Source organism: Lepidochelys kempii, chromosome 11 (assembly GCF_965140285.1).
Source record: "Lepidochelys kempii isolate rLepKem1 chromosome 11, rLepKem1.hap1, whole genome shotgun sequence".
Taxonomy (NCBI): Eukaryota; Metazoa; Chordata; order Testudines; family Cheloniidae; genus Lepidochelys; species Lepidochelys kempii.
This window is the reverse complement of record NC_136390.1, coordinates 44,845,631-44,866,977: the sequence shown is the minus strand read 5'-3', so window position 1 is coordinate 44,866,977 and position 21,347 is coordinate 44,845,631. Positions and strand designations below refer to the sequence as shown.

The window sequence follows — 21,347 nt, the reverse complement described above, 5'->3', positions numbered from 1 at the left end:
TAGATACGCTGGAGGGTAGGGATAGGGTTCAGAGTGACCTGGACTAATTGGAGGATTGGGCCAAAAGAAATCTGAGGTGCAACAAAGACAAGTGCAGAGTCCTGTACTTAGGATGGAAGAATCCCATGCACTGCTACAGGCTGGGGACCAACTGGCTAAGCGACAGTTCTGCAGAAATGGACCTGGGGATTACAGTGGACAAGAAGCTGGATATGAGTCAACAGTGTGCCCTTGTTGCCAAGAAGGCTAACTGCATATTTGGCTGCATTAGTAGGAGCATTGCCAGAAGATCGAGGGATGTGATTATTCCCCTGTATTCGGCACTGGTGAGGCCACATCTGGAGGACTGCATCCAGTTTTGGGGCCCTCATTACAGAAAGCATGTGAATAAATTGGAGAGAGTCCAGTGGAGGGCAATGAAAATGATTAGGGGGCTGGGGCACATGACTTATGAGGAGAGGCTGAGGGAACTGGGCTTTAGTCTGCAGAAGAGAAGAGTGAGGGGGGATTTGATAGCAGCCTTCAACTAGCTGAAGGGGGGTTCCCAGGAGGATGGAGCTAGGCTGTTCTCAGTGATGGCAGATGACAGAACAAAGAGCAATGGTCTCAAGTTGCACTGGGGGAGATCTAGGCTGGATATTAGAAAACACTATTTCACTAGGAGGGTAGTGAAGCCCTGGAATGGGTTACCTAGGGAGGTGGTGGAATCTCCATCCTTAGAGGTTTTTAAGGTGTGAAAGTAGAATGAATTATATTGAAATTATAATTCATTAAAGAAATGCTACTTGAAGGGTTTGTTGAAATATAGTTGTCAGGAAGAGAAACATTAAGGAGTGTGAGACAATGGGTCCTCAAACTAATTAACTTAGAGCTCCTTCTGAGCTAGGAGATTGGTAAACGTTAGTATGCAAATAAGATATATATGTATATTTGTCAGTTTCTGCTTCCTTTTGTCTCTTATGTTAAATTGGCTTTGGCTTAGCTGTAAAAATAAGTTATCTTGAGCCTCAGAGGGGGGCTCACATCTGGGTGCATTGGCAAAGCACTTTGATAATAAATAGAGTGGTCTGACAAATTATGAGTCCTGAATCTGACTTTGACAATTTGGAGGTTCCACTGAGATGGCAACCGTCTTCACTGGGGCCATGTGACTCCTGACTGTTCTTAGGATGGCCGTGGCAAGCTGGCACCTGGGCATTTGGCCCGAGCGGTCCTCCGCCAGAACGGAAGGGTACATGACCACAGTGACGTCTACACTATCGAACCTGTTGGTTCCCACTTTGTTCTGGTAGGGATCCCGGGATCTGACATGAGGAATCTGGTCAGGTAATTATTTCTGTGTTTTGTCCGGACTGAGGACTGTCTTGTCTCTGTGTCTATCCGTCCCCCCTGTGGTGTGTTTGAGTCTGGGCGCCGTCTCCGTCCGGGGATTGGCTGACCAAAAGGTTCCTCTCCCCACGGTCTGAGTGAGTGAAATCTGCACAATCGCAGCCGCACCGTGCCTTGGGTAAAACCCTTAGTGTGAAAGCAAGGGTGATTGAGGCAGTAGCCTGTGGGCTCCTTTTGTGTGTTGCACTGGGCGTCGCTCTGACGAACCCGACTTTCCTTCTTGTGTGATTGGTGTGTAAAGTCATCCTGTATGGGTAACCAGATGTCTAAGTTGGGACAGTTCCCTAAAGGAACGCCGGCTCAGTTTATGTATTTTAGGAAGAGTCCGGACTCCTGTAAATTTCTGGAAAAATGGTCTAGGCTAAGGGGGTCAGGTAGAGTGGCTACTACCACCACTACGCTTCTGTCCCCAGAAGCCTTTACAGCTATTCTGAGGGAAAATGGGCCCTTTTCCCACAGAAATGGTCTATAAAGGACTGCTGCAGGCAGAGAGAGAATCTGATCAAAATTATTTGACTATTGGGTAATATAATCAAAATCACTAAAGGATGTAAGGGGTTTCTATTGGAACTTAACTTGGCTGCTCCTGGTTGTGTCTAGTTGTACAAGATGGAAGTGTAATCGGGGTACAGTTGTGTAAAAGAGTAATCACAGTGCAAGGGATGTTAGACAAAAGAGAATTTTGTGTGTGTGTGTATAGCGCTAAAATCTGAAGCTGTGTCTCTGCTATTATCTGAGAATAAATTTATAGCTTGGTACAGCAGAGAAACTATTGCAAACATGGTCTGTTGCACAAGAGGGGAAACTGAGGTACACCACCTCATGAATTTCATAAATGACCAGTGAGTGGGGTAAGTCACTAGCCTGACTATAGAACAAAATAAGGAGAGCCTGGAGGTAATTCTTCTGTTTTTCCTGCAATTAGCAAGGAAATTTGTAAAAGAAAGTGGTATTATTATTAAGCAATAATCTGTCCCCACCGGGGGGAGGGGTGGGGGTGGAAATTGTTTCTCTTGTTTTTAGAGTCTACAAGCAAGCTGGCACCAGCGGAAGAATAACTCAGAATACCATGGATCTATGTTTTGTGTTTGTTTGTGGTGTTTGTCTTGTTGCTAGCATTGCTGTGTTTTAATGAACAGAGAACCTCATGACATGGGTGGGAGATGTGTATGGGAATGCAAAAGGCTAACTCAGGAGAATCCTAAAATTCAGTGGCCACTGTTAGGATCTTGGGACAAAGACCAAGTAGACGTCTTAAAAGACAAACTCGACCAACCTACAACTAAATTGGCAAAAGGAGAGTGATTGCTTCATGCAGTGGTGGGAAGAGGCAAATCGTAAGTGGACAGAATCAAAACTTGCCTCTCTCAAAGATTCTGGCTTCTATCCCACCAGATGCAACTCATTTTACTGTTGTTGATTTGTGCTCTGCTTTCTTTTCTCTCCCGGTTCACCCTGACTCCCAGTTCCTGTTTGCCTTTTCTTACAAGGGGCAACAGTACACATAGACCACACTGCCCCAGGGGTATACTGAAAGTCAGTCATATTTTTCCCAAGCATTAGCGCGAGACCTTGTTGACCTTGTTTTTCTGTCCAGGTCCACACTAGTCCAATATGTAGATGATCTACTCCTCTGTTCCCCTTCATTGTCTGTCTCTGAAACTGACTCTTTAGTGCTCCTTACTGCCCTAGCAAATAAGGCTCACAAAGCTTCTCGCTCTAAACTACAACTTTTTTAAGCTTCTGTCACATACCTTGGCTTTCTCCTCTCCCAGGGTTCCTGTGCACTTTCTCCCACCCACGTCCAAGCTATCCTTAGCTTTCCCTGACCCCGCTCCCCACGCCAGGTCCGGAAGTTTTTAGGCATGGCTGGATTTTGCAGACAATGGATTCCCCAATATGCCTCCCTTGTAAAACCTCTCCAGGAACTCACTTGATTCTCTGTGCCTGACCCCATGCCGTGGCCCCCTGAGGCCAATTCTGCCTTTGTTTCCCTCAAACAGGGTTTGGCTTCTGCCCCTGCTGTAGGGCTGCCTGACTATTCTAAGCCTTTTACCCTTTTCTGCCACGAACAATCTGGGTGTGTGCTTGGAGTTCTCACTTAGATGCACAGAGAAAAGAACTGCCCAGTGGCTAATTTCTCTGCCACTTTAGACCCTGTTGCCCTTGGCTTACCCCCCTGCCTGCGTGCTGTGGCTGCTGCAGCGCACCTAGTCGAAACGTCTGATTCCCTTGTTCTCCGCTCTCCTCTTACCCTCCTGGTCCCTCACTGACCTCACCCTGCTTCAAGACTCTGCCCCAGAAACCAAGAAAGAATCCTGGGTTGCCCAAGGTTGCTCTCTACATCCCGATTCCTTTTGGCGCTCGCCTACTGGCGCCTTTGTAGCCCCCTTTTCACTCTACCTGTCTCTGGCCACCCTGCTACACGGTGTTTCGCATGTCGGAAAGGAGGGGATGGTCTCTGCTGTAACTAAGACAGGATGGTGGGCCCCCCATTTTAGCTCTTTTGCAGCCCGCCACTGTGCAGCCTGTACCACAAAGCCATAATATTGGTTTTGTAAAAGTGGCCCAGGGGTTCCAGGGCCTGCCTCAAGCACTATTCTTGCACAAATGCCTAAGTGTCGACAATATGAATTTATATTGGCTATGGTACGTTTATTCTCTGGTTGGATTGAAGCCTTTCCTTGTTGCAAGGCTGACTTACTGTCTGTTGCCAAATGTTTGTTTAAATCATATTATGCCTGCCAAGGGAATTCCTGCTACTCTGTCCATTGATCAGGGTACACATTTTACTGGACAACTTGTTCAACACCTGGACCATATGTTGCATATCAAACACCTGTTGCACTGTCCCTACCACCCACAGAGTGCAGGTGCAGTTGAAAGACAAAATGGTGTACTTAAGCCTATACGAGCTATGACTCCCGTTCCAGATTTGAACTTGACTCACAGTGTGCTCCTTCAGTATTGCAAGGGACTAATGCAAGCTGTAAGTCGCTTCCATTCACAGGTTTGAGTCGCCTGGCCCACGGAACCCACCTCCAACGCTTGCCACAACCTCGAGCCAGGTGATTGGGTCTATGTATGGCGCCATCATCGAAAGCACGCCTTGGAGCTCCAGTGGAAGGGTCCTCATCAGGTCCTGCTCACTACACAGATGGCTGTTAGACTATCTGGCATCGCTGGGTGGATACATGCTTCAGTGTAAAAAGGCACCATCACCAGAGAACCAATCATCACCTCAGGACAACGCAGAGTCAATTTTGACTCCAGAAGAAGATGTAGAAGAACAGTCTGCAATACCTTACAATCTATGCTCTCGTAAGGGTTGCCAGAAGCAGACTCTGTTCCTCGGCTGCTGGTATCTTATGGTCTGGGGAGACCACCATGACAATTCTTTTATCCAGCAGCAGGTGTGGATAGCTCAGACCCTTAATATTTCTAATTGCTGGGTCTGCAGCCACATCCCAGCCCACTCTCAAACTGGCGTTCCTGTCTGGCTATCCCACTCAAGTCCCCAGACCTCACTGGAGGGCCTCGTCCGTTTAACAAAATATGGATCAGCAATGACACTTGGGAAGCAGTGGGAATAAATGCAACTAAATGGATAAGTGTGGTGGAGGGAAAAGGTCATTGGTGTTGGGTGTGTAATGGGACAGGGCTGGATCTGGGGAAAAGCCGTTGCCTTCAGCATATTGTGGCCAATGGTGTATGGGATTATTCAAACAAAACTAAAAAGTGGGGGCCGGGTATAGAGAGATGAATTTTTTTCTCAACCCGGGATCAAACAGAGAAATCAATCTCATGTTCCTCCTACAGTAACCTACAGAAAACAATACAATCTTTCAATGTCATGCAAATAACACCACTCCTCATAAGGAGAATTACCCTGTACGCTTTGGGGGATACTACTCCTCCTTTGCAAACACCTATATGACAAATGGGTGCAACCGACCCTTCCTGGCTTTAATAGGCCATCACTGGGTGTGTGGGACCAGAGCTTATACCGAACTAACAGCTAATTGGTCAGGAATCTGTTATCCCCCCCCGACTCTTCCCACAATTCTGAGTGCTAGGAACCTTCCCTCAAGAACGCCTCCGCAATTTCAGGTGAAAAAGAAGGGACTTAACAGATGCCCAACGGCACGTAAATAACATAAGCCCCTTAACCTGGGAAGAGGCCATTGGCAGTTCCTTAATACCATTAGGGGGAGTAATACACCATACAAAAAGGCTCCTAAGGTTACAAGCAGTAGTTGAAATAATGGCAAATGAAACCGGACAAAGTTTAAGAGCCCTGGCCAAAGAAACAGGGGCAATCCGACAGATGGCCCTCCAAAACCATCAGGCATTGGACATAGTGCTGGCGGCAAAAGGATTTGTTCTAAGTGGCTTGCACGATCTATTACCTCATTGGTGTTGTCTGGTATATACACACACAGCAGTCTTTTCCAATGAGAGCACAAGTCCCTCCTTTTGTGATTATGACACTTGTTGCCAAGAGTACAGCTGTTAACCCATGTATTCTGATCAAATTTCAAACTAGGTAATTACATTTTGTTTACCTAAATCCCTGCTCTAGTTTCAACTGGGCACAGTATTTTTTCATTTTGTGTCCTAACCTGTTGTTTAAGATAACTGTAGTCCATCTCATAGACAAATACATTTCAAAAGGTACTAAATTTAGTTTCCTACTGGTGTTACTTTGTGTCACAGATCAGGAAAATCAATACAGAGACTGTTGGTTTCACAATGTTGTGTGAGAAATACTTTAAAGCATTAATATTTCAAGTTTGACATGACTTAAAATGATAAAGTAATCAGGAATATAAGAACAATTTATACTTGAATATTAACATGCATTTAGTTAAAGTCATATAGTTGTTAATATTTTGTATGTATTCATGTGAGCCCTTACTTTTTAAGGGGAAATGCTTGTTCAAAGACATTAAATTGTAAGCAACAGGACTGTAACATTTTATTCTTTACTCCTAGTTAATTCTAGCATAAATATGATTTCTTATTTAACTATTACCTAAGAGGAAACTTGAGGAACCAAAGACAATAACCTCATAATGAGCCCACTGAAGAAGCACTAGTTTGGAGTATTTATGGAAGCCATTTTCACTCTTTCAGGCTAAAAAACTAATAAAAAATGATGATGCATGACTGTTTAAAGTTAATCTTAAAATACAATACATTAAATCTTGGAACCAGCAGGGAGGCTAGTCAAATGGAAATAACTAATATTGGAAAAAAGATTATTCAAACCTACTTGTGTTCTTATATTACACACACACACACACACACACACACACACGTATGATTATAGACATTTTTATGACTGCACTAATGGAAAAAAATATAATTTCAATAGATACAGAAAGTCAACCAAGACACAAGGTGATTGAGATCTTTAGTCATGTTACAAATTACATTAAGCTTTTAAAGAAAGATTATTATTTAGCTAATTCCCCACTGAATCTATTGTTTATGGGACATCAGCAAAGTGATATGTCTAGAAGATATACTACAGACTGTGTACCACTAGAGTGATGCAACCCTGAGGGTACAGAGGTCAATGAATACTTGCAAAGTAATCTTTAGTGTGTAGACAACGGAAAAAGAACATTTCAAAACAAAAATATAAAATGTACTTATAATCAGAAAAGTGTGTATAAAGCAGACTTTAGGCAGTTCAGTATTTCTTCCTTCTCAACAGCCTCCAGTTGTTTTCTCTGCTTATAACTAAAGAGAGATTATTTTTTCCTAACTCTAGCTCTGCAAATTCTATGTGGGAAATTTTCAAACAAGCACCTTTGTGCTTTTCTCCCACACTGCCCCTCGAGCTTGGGAGAAGCTCCTTGTAAACATCCACAAAACTAACTCCTTATCCTCCTCTGCCAGGAAGCCTACAAAACTTGACCAATCAATAGACTGCTAACGTGCTGAAACCACAGTCTAACATGCTAACCGATATTGTCTCATTATTTCCCCCCAATCTGGGTGTATCCATCTTTTGTCTTATACTTAGATTGTAAGCTGTTTGGGGCAGGGACTTTTTTGTTCTATGTTGGTTCAGCACATAGCACAATAGGGTCCTGGTCCATGACTGGGGCTCCTAAGTGCTACAATAATATAAATAATAAAATCAGATTATTCTTTCTACCTTTTACCTTATCACCGGTAATAAAGATTCTACAATGAGAACTAAGCAGAGACATTGGAAAAGGTGAGCAAGGCACAATGCAATCCAGCTCATTTTTCCATAGAGATAAATAGATCTGGTTTTCAAACAAGCTTAATTCATCCTATTCCTGATTTTCATTAAATGTCTCCAAAAGTGGAATGCTCCAAAACAGTGATATTTGTTGCTGTCTGAATCTCTAACAAACTGTTCTTTGATGCACTTTGAATATCATTCAATCTTAACCCATTCAGCATTGCATGTGAATTCTGTAGACAGAGGTAAAAAATAAATAACACTAAAAGATATTGTAAAGTATATAGTATTACACACAAGACAGAGAAATGGCCACAGTGCGTGTATGACAATAGCCACAACAGCATGTGCATTAATAAGCTATTAGTAAATGGCTTAGGTGTGAAATATGAGGCAAGATCTTTCAACCACCTGAGAAGGGCATCAATTCCTGCACATGCTGGTGTGGCTTATGTATGACTCCTTCATTTTATATTTCACTATTTTAAAAGCCTTTTTAAAAACTTAAATTTTCAGCCTACAAGCCAGTCATTCATTGGTGATACAATGTAACATTTCTGAAATCCATTCTTGTACGAGCAGGACCTTTTATAACTTCCATTGGTGTGTCATTCATAAAGTTGTACAAGATCATTAGAGACAGTGGAATTTCATTTATCTTAGGGGAAAGAACACAGGTTTCTATAAAAAGGAAAAAATGTGTGCAAATTCAGCCAAGTTTTGCAAGCCCCTGTAATGGTTCAGGAGGTTCACAAAATCTCCAATGACATAGGATTCACCCATCCCTATATCTGTACCTGATGCATAGAAAATATTTTAAAAATTAAACCTATATGATCTTCATCTGAACCAGATTTGGATAAAAGATTTTGATATAATTTATATTTGATCCAGACAAAAGTTCTGACCATGAATAGTGTAAATGTAAATATAGCAGTTTTTGTAAGATGCAGATTCTACATTTTTAGTTACCTTTCTGTGCCATGAGGCAAAACTCTTCTTGAAGTTTGATGTACTCCATGGAGCATTCCAAGGGGTCAGCTACCTGGCTTGGGGGAGTCTGAAATTCGATGTCTGCACAAAGATTGGGGTTGGATGAGTGCAGGCGAACTGGTGACATTGTAGCACTGAAAGGGACCTATGGGGAGATTCAACAACAAAAATAGCTACTGTATAGGACTGTATCCACCTTCCACAGAATACACGGAATAAAAACATTACACACTTTATTCACAGAACAAAACACAATAGTTTCACTGTGAGAGATTTAAAAAATTATGAGAATATAAATCTTTTAGTGTCTCAAGTTTTAGTAGCTGTACAAAATTCACCAGGTCTCTTAAAATCCTTCATTGAAACATAGACAAGTGATAGAGAGAGGGAGGGGTGATAGCTAACGTGAGAGACAAAGATGCACTTTAGCTCTAACTATAGCATTTACACTAACATAGCATTTCATAAGATTTGCAGAGCGCTGGAAAATTAAACCACTAATGTTGCTTTACATTCTGACCTTTGGTATCCTATAAAGAATGATTTGGTGGTCATAATGCCAACATTTTAAATGTATTAGTTTCTCGATCAACCTGGAAATGTGGCTAAATATTCCCACAGAGAATATTATTTGCAGACTTTGAAGAGTGTTGGTAAACCCTGAGATTATTATTCAGTTCACTGAAATTCACTGTATAAATCATCTGCAGATCACACAATATAGAAAATCATGTAGGTTCTTTTTGTGTATGAATACTCTTTTTAACGAACAAAAAACCCCTCATTTTCATTTGAAGCACATCTACTATAAAATTCAGTAAAAGAGATATTTTACCAAGTCATATTAAGTCTCTTGTATCAAACAGAACAAATATGCTTCTTTTATTATATATTTCCACTTTTCTTTCTCCCTCTGTATTTTTGCACATATAGTAAATGTGTGCATATATAATATGTTTGTGTATTTTATCTACAATGTAGAGATATGTAACATTTGTATATTATATAGTTGCATATATAATGCATGTGAAAAATCTCTATATACATATAGAGAGAGAATACTTTATTTATGTTGTATTACATTATATACACATATATAAACATCTGATTCCTGGAGCCCAATTTTCAAACTTGAGTGTCAAAGTTAAGGCATTTAGAATCATATTTTGGCACTCAGATAAGAGTTAAACACTTAAATATCTATTTTAGGTGTTCATGCACTGATTAGATTCCTCAAATGCAGAAGATGAAAACCCACATTCCAGAGTGTAATTTATGTATCCAAATATGAAAAATGGGCCCAAAATATAGGTTGTTTTCTGAAACTTCCTACAGAGGAGCAGGCAATATAAAAAGTCATATTACTATAGACTTTATCAACAGATTAGTTAAACTACCATAACACTAGCAATGGATCCTTAGTTCGTGAACTTGATTAGCTGACTGGGTTGGACAACAGCTTTTTTGATCTTTTCAGGGAACTGTGCCCAATCACTATACATTATATGTTTCTCACTCCCTGGTGGAATCTTAAATAACTATCACATTTCATTCCACCCCTTGGTACACTATATCAGCGTATCTTCCTTTATTCACTCTTCCCAGATTTCCAAGTATCTACTGTGTGCAAAATAGTGGTCTTGTAACACCTGTCTACTGCAAATTTAATTTCTCCTCTAAGCTCCTTTCACGTGTTCTTATTTTTAACTACGCAAGCAAAGACAATTTTTCATCTGATTTTATTTTTAGGCTCACATAATGAACGATTTCTTTATTAACAGGGAACACAAAACAATCCCCTTTCTCCAGCAAACTGCAGAACTATCACAATCCATTCAGCAACCTTCCGTTTTGTACTATGCTAACACCACTTCTCTCAACAGTCAACCAGAACTTCCCTATTTTACAAAGAGAGTCGGACAGTCGCGCTTCTTTTACAAAGCCTTCCATTTCTTAGGTCAGAGAACACAGTTGCAGAATCTCCTTGCTAAGAATTCTGTCAACCTATAATCACTCAAGCCCACCAGATGCTAGTATCCTCACAACAGAGAAAATAATGTAAATTAATCTCAAAGGCTTTACCACCTAGAGCTTAGAAAAATGTACAAGGCACACATTGGCTATTAAATTCCATCATAGACTGAGCAATTACACCCTAGAACAGGTGTAATTTTTTCTCAATTTTTTCCATTCTGTGGCCCCGTTACAGGAGATAAAAGGTTCAGGGCGCCCATCCGATCTACTAGAAAGAAAGGAAAAGTAGCAATCTCACTGGATCTCTTCATGACCCCAAGTTCAGAACCCCAACTCTAGAGCCTTGTACTTCAACTGGTCAGGCTGAAAAACTAGATATAAAAACAGGACCCTGTTGAAAACCAGATAATACATCTGAAATGAGGCTTCCTGGGTAAATAACATTTTAAAATGTCTCCTAGAATCAGCATTTGCATTTTTACAAGCATTTATAATCACACACTTTGCAGGAAATACCCATTTACATGAAAAAAATAAGTAGACACTTTGCTGACTGCTTGAGAGAACACTATACAGCAGTCAGAAATAAGGAAATAGCTGATTGACATGAACTCTGTTTCCTTCAGCAGAATTTCCAAGTTACTCTCAACAACAGATGAAAAAAAACACATTAAACCACATCTTTCATCCACCTTGGCTCCCAACAGACGAAGAAATACTGATTAAACTTTTCCTTATGTTTCTCATCACTAGCTTCCTACACCTTACTCTCCAATTCCCCTCATAACTGGGCACATATTTGTTCATGGTCATTTCTGTTGTTATTTATCATGTATTCTACTTTTTCTCTTTGCCTTCTCCCACCTATCCCTCTACAGTTTTCCTCACTCTGCTAAACATAACTTCAAATCTATCCACATTTCCTTTAGTTACTTTAACCCAAGGCTTGAAATAACCACTCAGCCACCATGAACAGTCATCCTTCCTGGGTAAGTACTGTCAGCTTTCGCAGAATCTAAGCTTTTATTGTCAAAGGTAAGATGTTCCTAGCCCAAAGAGTTGGGAAAAGAACCCTCCACATGTGACCTGAATGTAACTGACACAGTGCTGTATTCCTCAGTCTGCACAAACAGCAGCTTCCGTGTCATGACTACTGTTGGGGTGAGCAGCTGCCACACTTAAGGTATGTCTGCTCGGCAATTAAAAACCCATGGCTTTCCCGTGCCTGCTGACTTTGACTCTTGGCGCTTGGGCTACAGGGTTGTTTAATTGCAGTGTAAGTGTCTGGGCTCAGGCTGGAGCCCGAGCTCTAGGATCCTGTGGGGTGGGAGGGTCCCAGAACTTTGTCCAGTTAGCAGCTCTCATTTCCATTTCCCAAACCCATATTTTGTGTGAAGCAGTCATATGACTAACAAAATGGAACAGAGATACTAGTGGTAGTAATATGACTTTTTGGGATTATGGAATGTAAACAAAAAGTGTTTCAAATGAAAAAAGCTTGCCTTATATTATTAAAATATGCAATGGCATAACACAAGGAAATTTCATGCTGGGCTTAATAACAAGCCACCTCACTTCTGCTTTCTTGGTGTGTGCTGTTTTCAGAATTCTTTGATGGGATTACATCCTAGAAATTTATGGTTGCTTTTTTATTATTTATGTTGTATATGTATACAGAATATGCCATAAATACTGAGGGAACAGGGCCCGATTCTAATATCACTTACACTGGTATAAAGAAGAAGTAATTCCTTTCAAGACAATGGGGTTACACTGATATACACCTGATGTAAGTGATATGAGACCCAAGCTCATGAAATTTATTTTCACGCATCAGGGTTGACTTCATCTTTCACAAATGGCCTACCCAAAAGTGGGTAATGAGGACACCTGTAGAAAGTGCAGGTGATGTTCTCAGTATTGTTATTACATATTCAAGTTGTACAGCTTCCCATCTTTAAAACTATCCCCTGATTTTAAATCCACTCACTGTTGTAGCCACAGCTGCTGCTAGTCTCTGCCGGCGTCGTGTTGTGCTGAACTGGCCCTTCAGCGCTGGCCCTTCCTGACAGTGAAGGGGAGAAGAGATGGGAATAGAAAAAGAGAGGGGTAGGGAAGATGGGACATAGGAAGATGAAAAATGATCAGAGAAGGGAGAGGGGAAGTCTTTAACTGGATTTTAATTTCACTAACTTCACATGTTCTCATGCATGTATGCCTGGGGCTTAAATAGCTAGTTATTTTGCTAAAATTATCTCCAGAGTAGTTAGACTAATACGTACTCACTAATGCTGAAAAATAAATTCCATTAACATTTTTTCATCGTCATAATGCAGTTATGGGATAGCAAAACAAAATGATACTATGGAATGGCAGAAAACACAAAATAAGAACTTAATATTTTGGGTCATCTGACCATCTATTATATGAATTTTATAGAGAGCATTTAATTCTGTTTGTGTACGTGCACTATGGTTTGTAAACTAGAAGATTATGCAGCAGAATCATGGAATGTACAAGTGTATACTTGAGAGGTTGTTTGTCAATCTAAACATTTCTCTGTGGACAGTTCTAGCTCTCTCTGATTTCTTTCTCCACGTTTATTTGTTCAGTTTCCCTCTATCCAGCCACTAAGCTCCTCAACCTCTAATTCCTCCTTCTTCATGTTAATGAATGATGCCGTACAAAATTTCCGTTCATTTCAGTTCTATTGTGGTTCTTCAGAACAAATTAAATTACCTCAGGGTGAAGCAAGAGCAATGAAAATGATTTTTTTGACTAACAAATACACTGTTACAGGTTCATTTGAGCCACTGGGGCATCTCACAAGGCAAGCTCCCTGAAGTCAACTGATGTCAAATTCAAGATGGCCACCTAGGCTTTAAATTACGCAAAAGTAAAACACCACAGTCTTCCGCTGAGTCAACCATAAAAGGATTGGTCATAGGTAGGCCTCTGACTATACTAAGCTTTTTTCAGTTAAGGGAGGGGAGACTCTTTCTCCCCTGTCCCAGCCTACCCAAACTGCTTCCCAGAGGAGGATGCAGTCAGCCCTTTTATCTTGCCTGCTGGGCCCTGATTGGCTTCCACACCATTCCGGCCTTTTTAGCTCCTGGAGGACCAATTCTCAGTGGTTCCACAAGCAACTGATCCTGGGTGGTGTCTCTCAACAGCTCCTGGAGGTCTAAATGTGCTTCTCTTTTTCCCCAAAAGGACACCGGCTTTGGGCAGGCAAGGCAAGGGACATCAAATGCCTGGTATATACCCTGTCACATATTTTTATTTGCACTTCTGAATCCCTGATACTGAAAAGATTTATGCCCAGGTTCACCTTTTAACTGACTCTAAATGACTTTTTAAAATTCATACTGTTGACATAAAGTCAAGGAAGTAATTTTTCAATGCAGTATAGCTGCATACCTGTCACAAAACATTCTCCTTTCATATTTACCTGCAAGTAATGCCATTTTGAGAAATCTCAACATTTTATAAGACTAGAAAATCTGATTTCTTGCCTAAAGATGTATTTTCTCCTCATGCACAATTCCCATTGTACATGTGAAAGAAAAGAATACATACACATACGTTCCTCCATACGTCTCCTCCCATTTCAGGCATTGGGGTATTTTTAGAACTATACACTTTTATGTATTCAAAATATAGCCTGGGCACCAAATAATTGTTTGAAATAATAAAACAAAAAGAACAACAACAGTCCAGATTGGTGGCCTGTGGACACTGCTATACATATGTATAGGACAACCTGTTTGAGAATTCATTCAAATCTTCCACTCCTTGAGCTCAGTAAAGTTCAGCTGGTATGTTATAAAGTGATGTGCATGGGAAGACAGCTGCTTCTTATACAGACTGGTTGATTCTAGTTGCAGCATTGATGGCACTGGGAAGGGGAAAAACCCTATTAATCAAATTTTTACTCCTACAGAGTAGTAATTGCCACAACCACCATTTTATATAACACCAGCACTAGGGAAAAAATCTCCTTCAGTGTAAGAAAGATTGTACTGATTGTAACACAGACTTTGTTCTATAGCAGAACCCCATCCTGTAAAAAAGAACCTCTGTTCTAAGTCCCGCCAAAAATAGCCTCTTATAATTTAGCTACGTGAGATACACGTACTGTGGTTCATAAAGAAAATGTGCGTTTTTTGCACGCAGGCTAAAATGTGAATGACGGACTTCATATGGCCTCAAGAATACATTACAAAGTGAGATAACACATGAAATCCCAGTAGCGAACCAGAACATGTAATATTAATCAGAAGGGGAGTCAAAGTAGTCTTTGGGGATGGAAGGGTCACTTTGCTTTGGTTCTACTGTTATGCTAAGAGCTTCATAACAGCAAGCTAACTCTCCAAGATGGCCTAGCACAGAGAATGTAGATAAATATTTTTGACTATCTTTAAAACAATTTTTATTAGTAAAACAAGCCTGCAATTTTATTATTTTGAGCTAAAAAAAAAAGTCAACTTAAGAACACTAAAAATGGAACTCCAGTTACAAAACACAATCTTTTTTTCTTCTGAAAACCCTTAGCCTATCACGAGAATTACAAATTTACATTTTACTCATAACACAGAAAAAAGAATACAAAAACCAAGCTTCCCTGTACAAAAGTTCCATTAACAGAACGGCAAAAGGTAGATCAACCAGACTTTTGTGTTACATAATTTCATTTAGACAAATCTTGGAACATTTTGTACTTTATGGCCTGTTTCTGAACATCATTTCTCAGGCATGTAGCCCTTTATCCAAGAAGCATACCCACTGATTAAGTGCTAATCTCTGAAGTAAATGTATGCAGGTTTGGGCTGTTAATTTAACAAAAAAGGTTTTCAATCCTGCAAACATGCATATACATAACTTTACTCATAAGATTAGGCCCATTGTAGTCAGTGGGACTACTTGCGTGAGTGAAGTTAAGCATGTGTAGAAGTCTTTGAGAGACTGGGACATAAATTGATGAAAATGTATTAGCAGAAACTAAAGCAAGCAGCAAGACTTGCGTCCCAGGAAAAAAAACATGTGTTTTAATGTATACCTAGAGTGAATATTCCAGAAATATATGTTAGTAGGGAATACAACAAAAGCAATGTTATTTACAAAAACAGATGTAGAACACAGTACATAGAAATCTAGAAGAGATTTTGATAGTGTCCATATTGTCTATAGGGATGAGCACAGGAATAGAAATCTGGGACCCCAATTCTAATTCCAACTCTGCCACTGACACTATATAGAAGCAGTATCAATTTAAATGCAGATACCCTAGATCCCCATTTTCAAGCAACTATTATAAGACACAAAGCCAAAGGTACGAAGCCACTCAAATTCATGGATCTGGTATATGACTACTTTGAAAAGCATTACTGTTTCTTTAAAAAAAAAAGTTGTTTGATTTTTACGACAAAGAAAATAAGACCTTTTCTATTGTTAGGCAATAGAAACAAGCTGACAAAGGAGACTGTGGAATTCCACTTAATGGAAATATTCAAGGCTAGATCAAACACCCATCTATTAGGGAAGGCTTATGAATAATAAAGTCTATCCTGTATACAGCAGTGGGATAGACCCAATGTCCCATTAGCAGACCCACACAAGTGTTCTATTCCCCTCCCTAAGGCAAAACATAACAGGGACAAATTATCCTAAAAACCCTGGGTTTCTGAGGCAATCACCTCTTAAGATGAAGAGCCTGTCGATACTTATAGTGTTGCACCGATGTAGCTGCGCCACTGTAGCACTTAGTGAAGACGCTATCCATCTGACGAAAGAGCTTCTCCCATCGGTGTAGGTACTCTCTCTCTCTGAGATGCAGTAGCTATGTCGACAGGAGAAGCCCACCCGTTGACATAGTACTGTCTACACAGGGGGGTTAGATCGGTAGAATTACGTCGCTCACCCCTGAGCCATGTAGTTATACTGACATCAGTTTGTAGTGTAGACCAGGGTGAAACAATGTGGCTATGCTAAGAACAAAGAGTGTGGCCTTCAGGACAGGATGGGTCAGATTCTGAGCTGTGCTGCCAAGAGATGCAGCACAGAAAGCACATCTCAGGGAGACAGAGGCAACAGTGCTTTAAATCACTTGTGTGCCCTCTTGATTCTGGGATGGAAACAGCCCTCAGCATAACTAAAGCAGACTGGGAGGCGGCTGCAAGTTATGACAGCCTCTCTGGTACTGCAACACAAGCCAGAATGACCACAGCGTTGTGCACTATGGACCCTTCCAACCATGGCTGTTCCCCAGCATGCCCCTGTGCTTGTGAGGGGGCCAGCGCAGGGTGGACTATGGTAGCCTGCACTGGGGGAATTCTCCCCTGCCCTCTTGTGGGCTTCTTTATCCAGTGATGCCAGACTGGGGGACAAAATCCCTCACAGCATCTTATATTTGATCTAAGTGTGGATCTATACCTACAGGTCTCAGGCCTTCCATACAGAAGGTCATCCATCTTCACTGCTCCCTCATGTCCCACTCGCTGGAAGCATGGCCCACTGAAATGTCTTGCTGATGGCTATATGTTACCCCCTCTGAAAAACGAGTTCGCTAGCTTTGGAAGAGAAAATGCCACATTCAGTAGCTGCTTTATAGCTCCTCTACATGCTCCAGAACTCACAGAGCCCATGTGACTTTTGTGCACAGAGGCTTCTCCAAGAGTAAGGTAATAAATGAGAAGTTGGCTCCACTTCCACCTTTAGGGACCTTTAAGTCCTTTCTCCTGCACTTTTGCTGCCTCTGTGCTGTGCAGCAGCAGGGGAACATACGGCCTCAAATGACAATTATCTTCTGAGAACAAGGCAATTAGAAATGTAAATCAACCAGAATCCTACTTTCATGCAGACTTTTAATACTAATATAATTAGCTCTGTCACCCATTTTGAAAATGTAGTGTAGTGAAGACCTGGTGAACAGACATCACTAATGCCGGGAAACAGTAACCGTTTACACTTTATTATTTAACTTTATGCTTCAGGCTGTCCATTTCAAATGAATCACAGTGAGCTCCTTAACTGACTCTAGGGGACACAGCAAAGATTTGCAAAGCTCTTACTACTTTCAGGGTATTTAAATGGAGCAAAAGCTGTTATAAGGAATTAATATCTAACAGTCATTTACGTAGCCACACACAAGAAGTTACTTTGATGGATATATAATGCTGAACACACTGTTTGTTACCTGTTGCTGGAGAATTACAACAAATAGGCTTTGGATCAGGCCCCAAAATTCACAGTTGTTTCACACAAAACATAGGAAGGCATAGTGGAGCTGACTAAAACACCAGTGTAAAGTGTTTATTTCAGTACACAATCCATCTCTTATAAGTGCCTTATGCTTCAACTACAAGAAAAGGGACACTGCTCTCCCCTCATATAATGAATTCTTTGTAAATTTGTGTCATGGAAACTAAGAATTCACAGAATGGCCTTTTCTACAACCAGGGAACTTTCGGGGTGGAAGTCCCACTGGTAAAGCTCCCTGCAGACATGGCTTAAGAGGGCTACATTTGTTGTATATTCCATTCTTGTTTTCTATCTTTATCTCAGTGCCTCCAGTCCAATTGCCCTCCACAGCAGCTACCTACTTAATATGCTGAGCATTATACACAAATTGCCTTCTTTGTATCCTAATTGACACTGGCACTCAGTCCCTCCACCTTTCTGTAGCTGGCAATGTCTTCATACCAATGAGAGTAAAATCAATATATTTCTCACTATCTTATTTTGGGTTTAAATAACCAACTCAGGCTTGAAATCAAACCATCAGGTATAAAACAATCAGCACATTGAATCAATTGCTTTCATATACGTAAATTAATCTGAAAGTACAATGGAAAGGCAAACAATACGAATTCAGTACCTGAAGTTGTATTTTTGCATCTTTGCTGACACTTTTTGTTCTCCATCGTCTTGTGACCCGCTTGTCTTTCTTTGCAATATCTACACAGTTAGCCTACATTACACAAATAGTTAAAAGCAACAAAGCACTATAAGTTGACACAGATAGGACAGCAGTTAGTATAGAATCATAATGTTAGACATCAATATATAGGAGAGTAAGGACAGAATAGAAACTCTGGTGGTCACTCTGTTGATCTACCTACAAAGTTAGCCACAGGATATTTAAAACAAGACCACTAAGCACTAGAGACAAACATTATACCATAACTAACTGTATATTTAACAAAATTACCAAGTATATTTTATTTGTCAGAACAAATTATTTAGGGCAAAATCCTGCGTTCTTATTGATTTTTACTGTCATTACTCAGAGAAAACTCCCAGGATGAAATCCAGGCCCCAGAAAATTCAGTTGCAAAACACCTTTAGGAAACACCCACACTGAGTTTAGATGGGCCTGGATTTCACCCCCACTGAAGTCAACAGGAGTTTTACATGAGCAAGGACTGAATAAAAAAATTAATGAAATCTTCATGATTTAGGGCCTGCTGCTGCTCCGACTGAAATCAGTGGCAGACTCACACTGATTGGTGGGAACAGAATCAGTCCTCTCAGCTGTCTGTGACTGTCCACATTACTGAGTCAATCATGTAATGTGCTGAGCACCCTGAACTCCCACTTGCCTGGAGTGCTCAGGCACTGATAACGTTCAACATTACTCGGGAGGTGCTTGATACCTTCCAGTTTTGGGTCTCCCATCCCCTTAAATTTCACTGCTACTTAAACATACTGTATACAGCAGTATAACAGCACTCCGCATATTTTTTTATTGAGTTATATTTTTGGCAAAGGACATAGGAGTAATCCCATCTACCTCAAATTAGTAAAAGACCTTATATCAATAAGATGTTTTTCGTGGCGGGTTAGGGGGAGGGAGGAAGAGGGGTAGACACATGTGGTGCAATCATTATTAAATTATCCTGTTAACCAGAGGAGTACTAAAATTCCAGAACATAAAGTAGTCTGATTTAAAATGCAACATCCTTTGCCATACGTAGGAAATGTTTCAAACCCAGAGGCATTTAATGACTAGAGCATCTACAAACCAGTTTGCAAATACATTTTACCTGCATATCTGTGAAGCTCGGTGCCGATTGAGTCCTCTGTAGTATTTCTAAATTTTGAAGAAGCTTACTAAGTTCCACGAGGTTTGATTGGCAGTGTGCAAGATCTAATACATATAAAAAGGAAAATACATTAAGTACTTTGACTGACAGACAGTTTTTACTCTGGTATCATAAACCAGCAGAGAGCACACTTGTCTACACTATAACACTACAAAGAAATCAAAGACTGGAATTTGCTCCTTCATGCAGTCCAGACTCTATAATAAGGATTATGTACCAATTGGTAACCTCATCTTTCTGCAAAAGGGAGGGGGACAGGCACCAGAGGAGGCAATTAGCCCTCAGACCCACTTGCTGGATCTCTACCCTCTTCTTCTGCCATCAGCATAAAGCCACCATCTTCTATGCCCCAGCAGTTAATAGGATCACTAGGCATTTCTGCAACTATTACCGCAACCCTGCAAACACTAGTGCATGTGCATAAAAGGAAGTATATGTGTAAGCGTTTGCAGGGTTTGAGGCTTATGTTTTCTCACAACGCTCCAAATTCTGCTTTCTTCCAGTATCTTCATTTGGTATCTGACATACATTACTCAAAGTCTAATAACCTGTTTCACCATTTGGAAAATAGTCCCTAGTGGCTATTATTTTGCCAATCAACTTTATTTGCCACTGAGTTCACTCACTGCATACTTAACTCTGCCAGCCATTTGATTTTCCACTCAGCTAACTTTGCTAGCCATTTGATTCTGTTTAAATAAATAATTTTGGTGGCAAAAAAATAAGACACAGAATAAACCATAATGAAACAAGAGGAATTCCCGTCTTCTTACCAAATTTTATTATATTTCATATTTTTGGAGATGGAGGTGAATGAAACAAGTAAAAAGTGGCAGTATGCCGTGTACATGTATTTAAAGATGAAGAATCTTAATAGATTTACTCCAGTAGTTATGATCATTGTAATTTTCAGACAAACAATGAGACCAGATTTCCAAGCCTGAGTACTATGTTAGGTACCTAAATTCCCATTTAGGCACCTAAATAAGTGGCCCAATTTTGAGTAGTACTGAGCACCTGCTGCTCCAACTGAGGACAATGGAAGCAGGACTGGGCCCTAAAAGGGGAATGGCATTATTTTTTTTAACAATCAAAAATAAAATTTAAAATGTGACATCCAGAAATGTGAAAACAAAGAATATACTCCACCACAATGAACAGTTTTAAATGTTACCAGCTTATTATTTTAATTGCGCCATTTTATATTAACATACAGAAGTATCTTAGCCTTTTTTGTTTACTATTTTTTATAATATATCAATAGTCTCACTTATAAAGAAAGACATGAAAGAGAATGACTGACCTTCTGCACATCTGTCCATCTCCTCGGAATCCTGCAACCAAGCTACTACTTTACTTTGGCCAGTAGTATATGTTGCAGGAAGGCTATTACTACATGGTATGGGGGGTTGCCATGGAAAGCTATTTTGTGTAACCTAAAACAACACAAGAAAATTTAAAATATGTTGGTACGATCCATACTTTGCTGACAGGTCTAATCTTCACACTAACTTTTAAATCAGAAATTAAATTCTATATCTGAATTTAAATGATATATCTGAAACAAACTTTTCAGTCCTTGAGAAGTATCTTTTCAGAACAGCACACTAGAATACCAAACAGGTCCCCTGGAAAAAACAAAACTTCCTGAGCATCAGCTTGAA

At 40.3% G+C, this 21,347-nt stretch overlaps 1 protein-coding gene across 13 annotated transcripts in view; it reads right to left on the bottom strand.

The window, feature by feature from the left end:
- The window catches only part of OSBPL6 (oxysterol binding protein like 6), a 223,187-nt gene that overhangs the window by 77,404 nt on the left and 124,436 nt on the right, over window positions 1-21,347 (bottom strand). For 7 of the 13 annotated variants that reach the window (XM_073306022.2, XM_073306013.2, XM_073306012.2 and 4 more), the window contains 5 exons: window positions 20,987-21,119; window positions 19,624-19,727; window positions 18,456-18,548; window positions 12,570-12,644; window positions 8,585-8,750 (listed from right to left, as the gene is read on the bottom strand). In XM_073306022.2, coding sequence (XP_073162123.1) covers window positions 8,585-8,750; window positions 12,570-12,644; window positions 18,456-18,548; window positions 19,624-19,727; window positions 20,987-21,119 — 571 coding nt within the window. The remainder of the gene's footprint in view (window positions 1-8,584; window positions 8,751-12,569; window positions 12,645-18,455; window positions 18,549-19,623; window positions 19,728-20,986; window positions 21,120-21,347) is intronic. The other 6 variants (XM_073306014.2, XM_073306023.2, XM_073306025.2 and 3 more) reach the window with 3 other exon arrangements.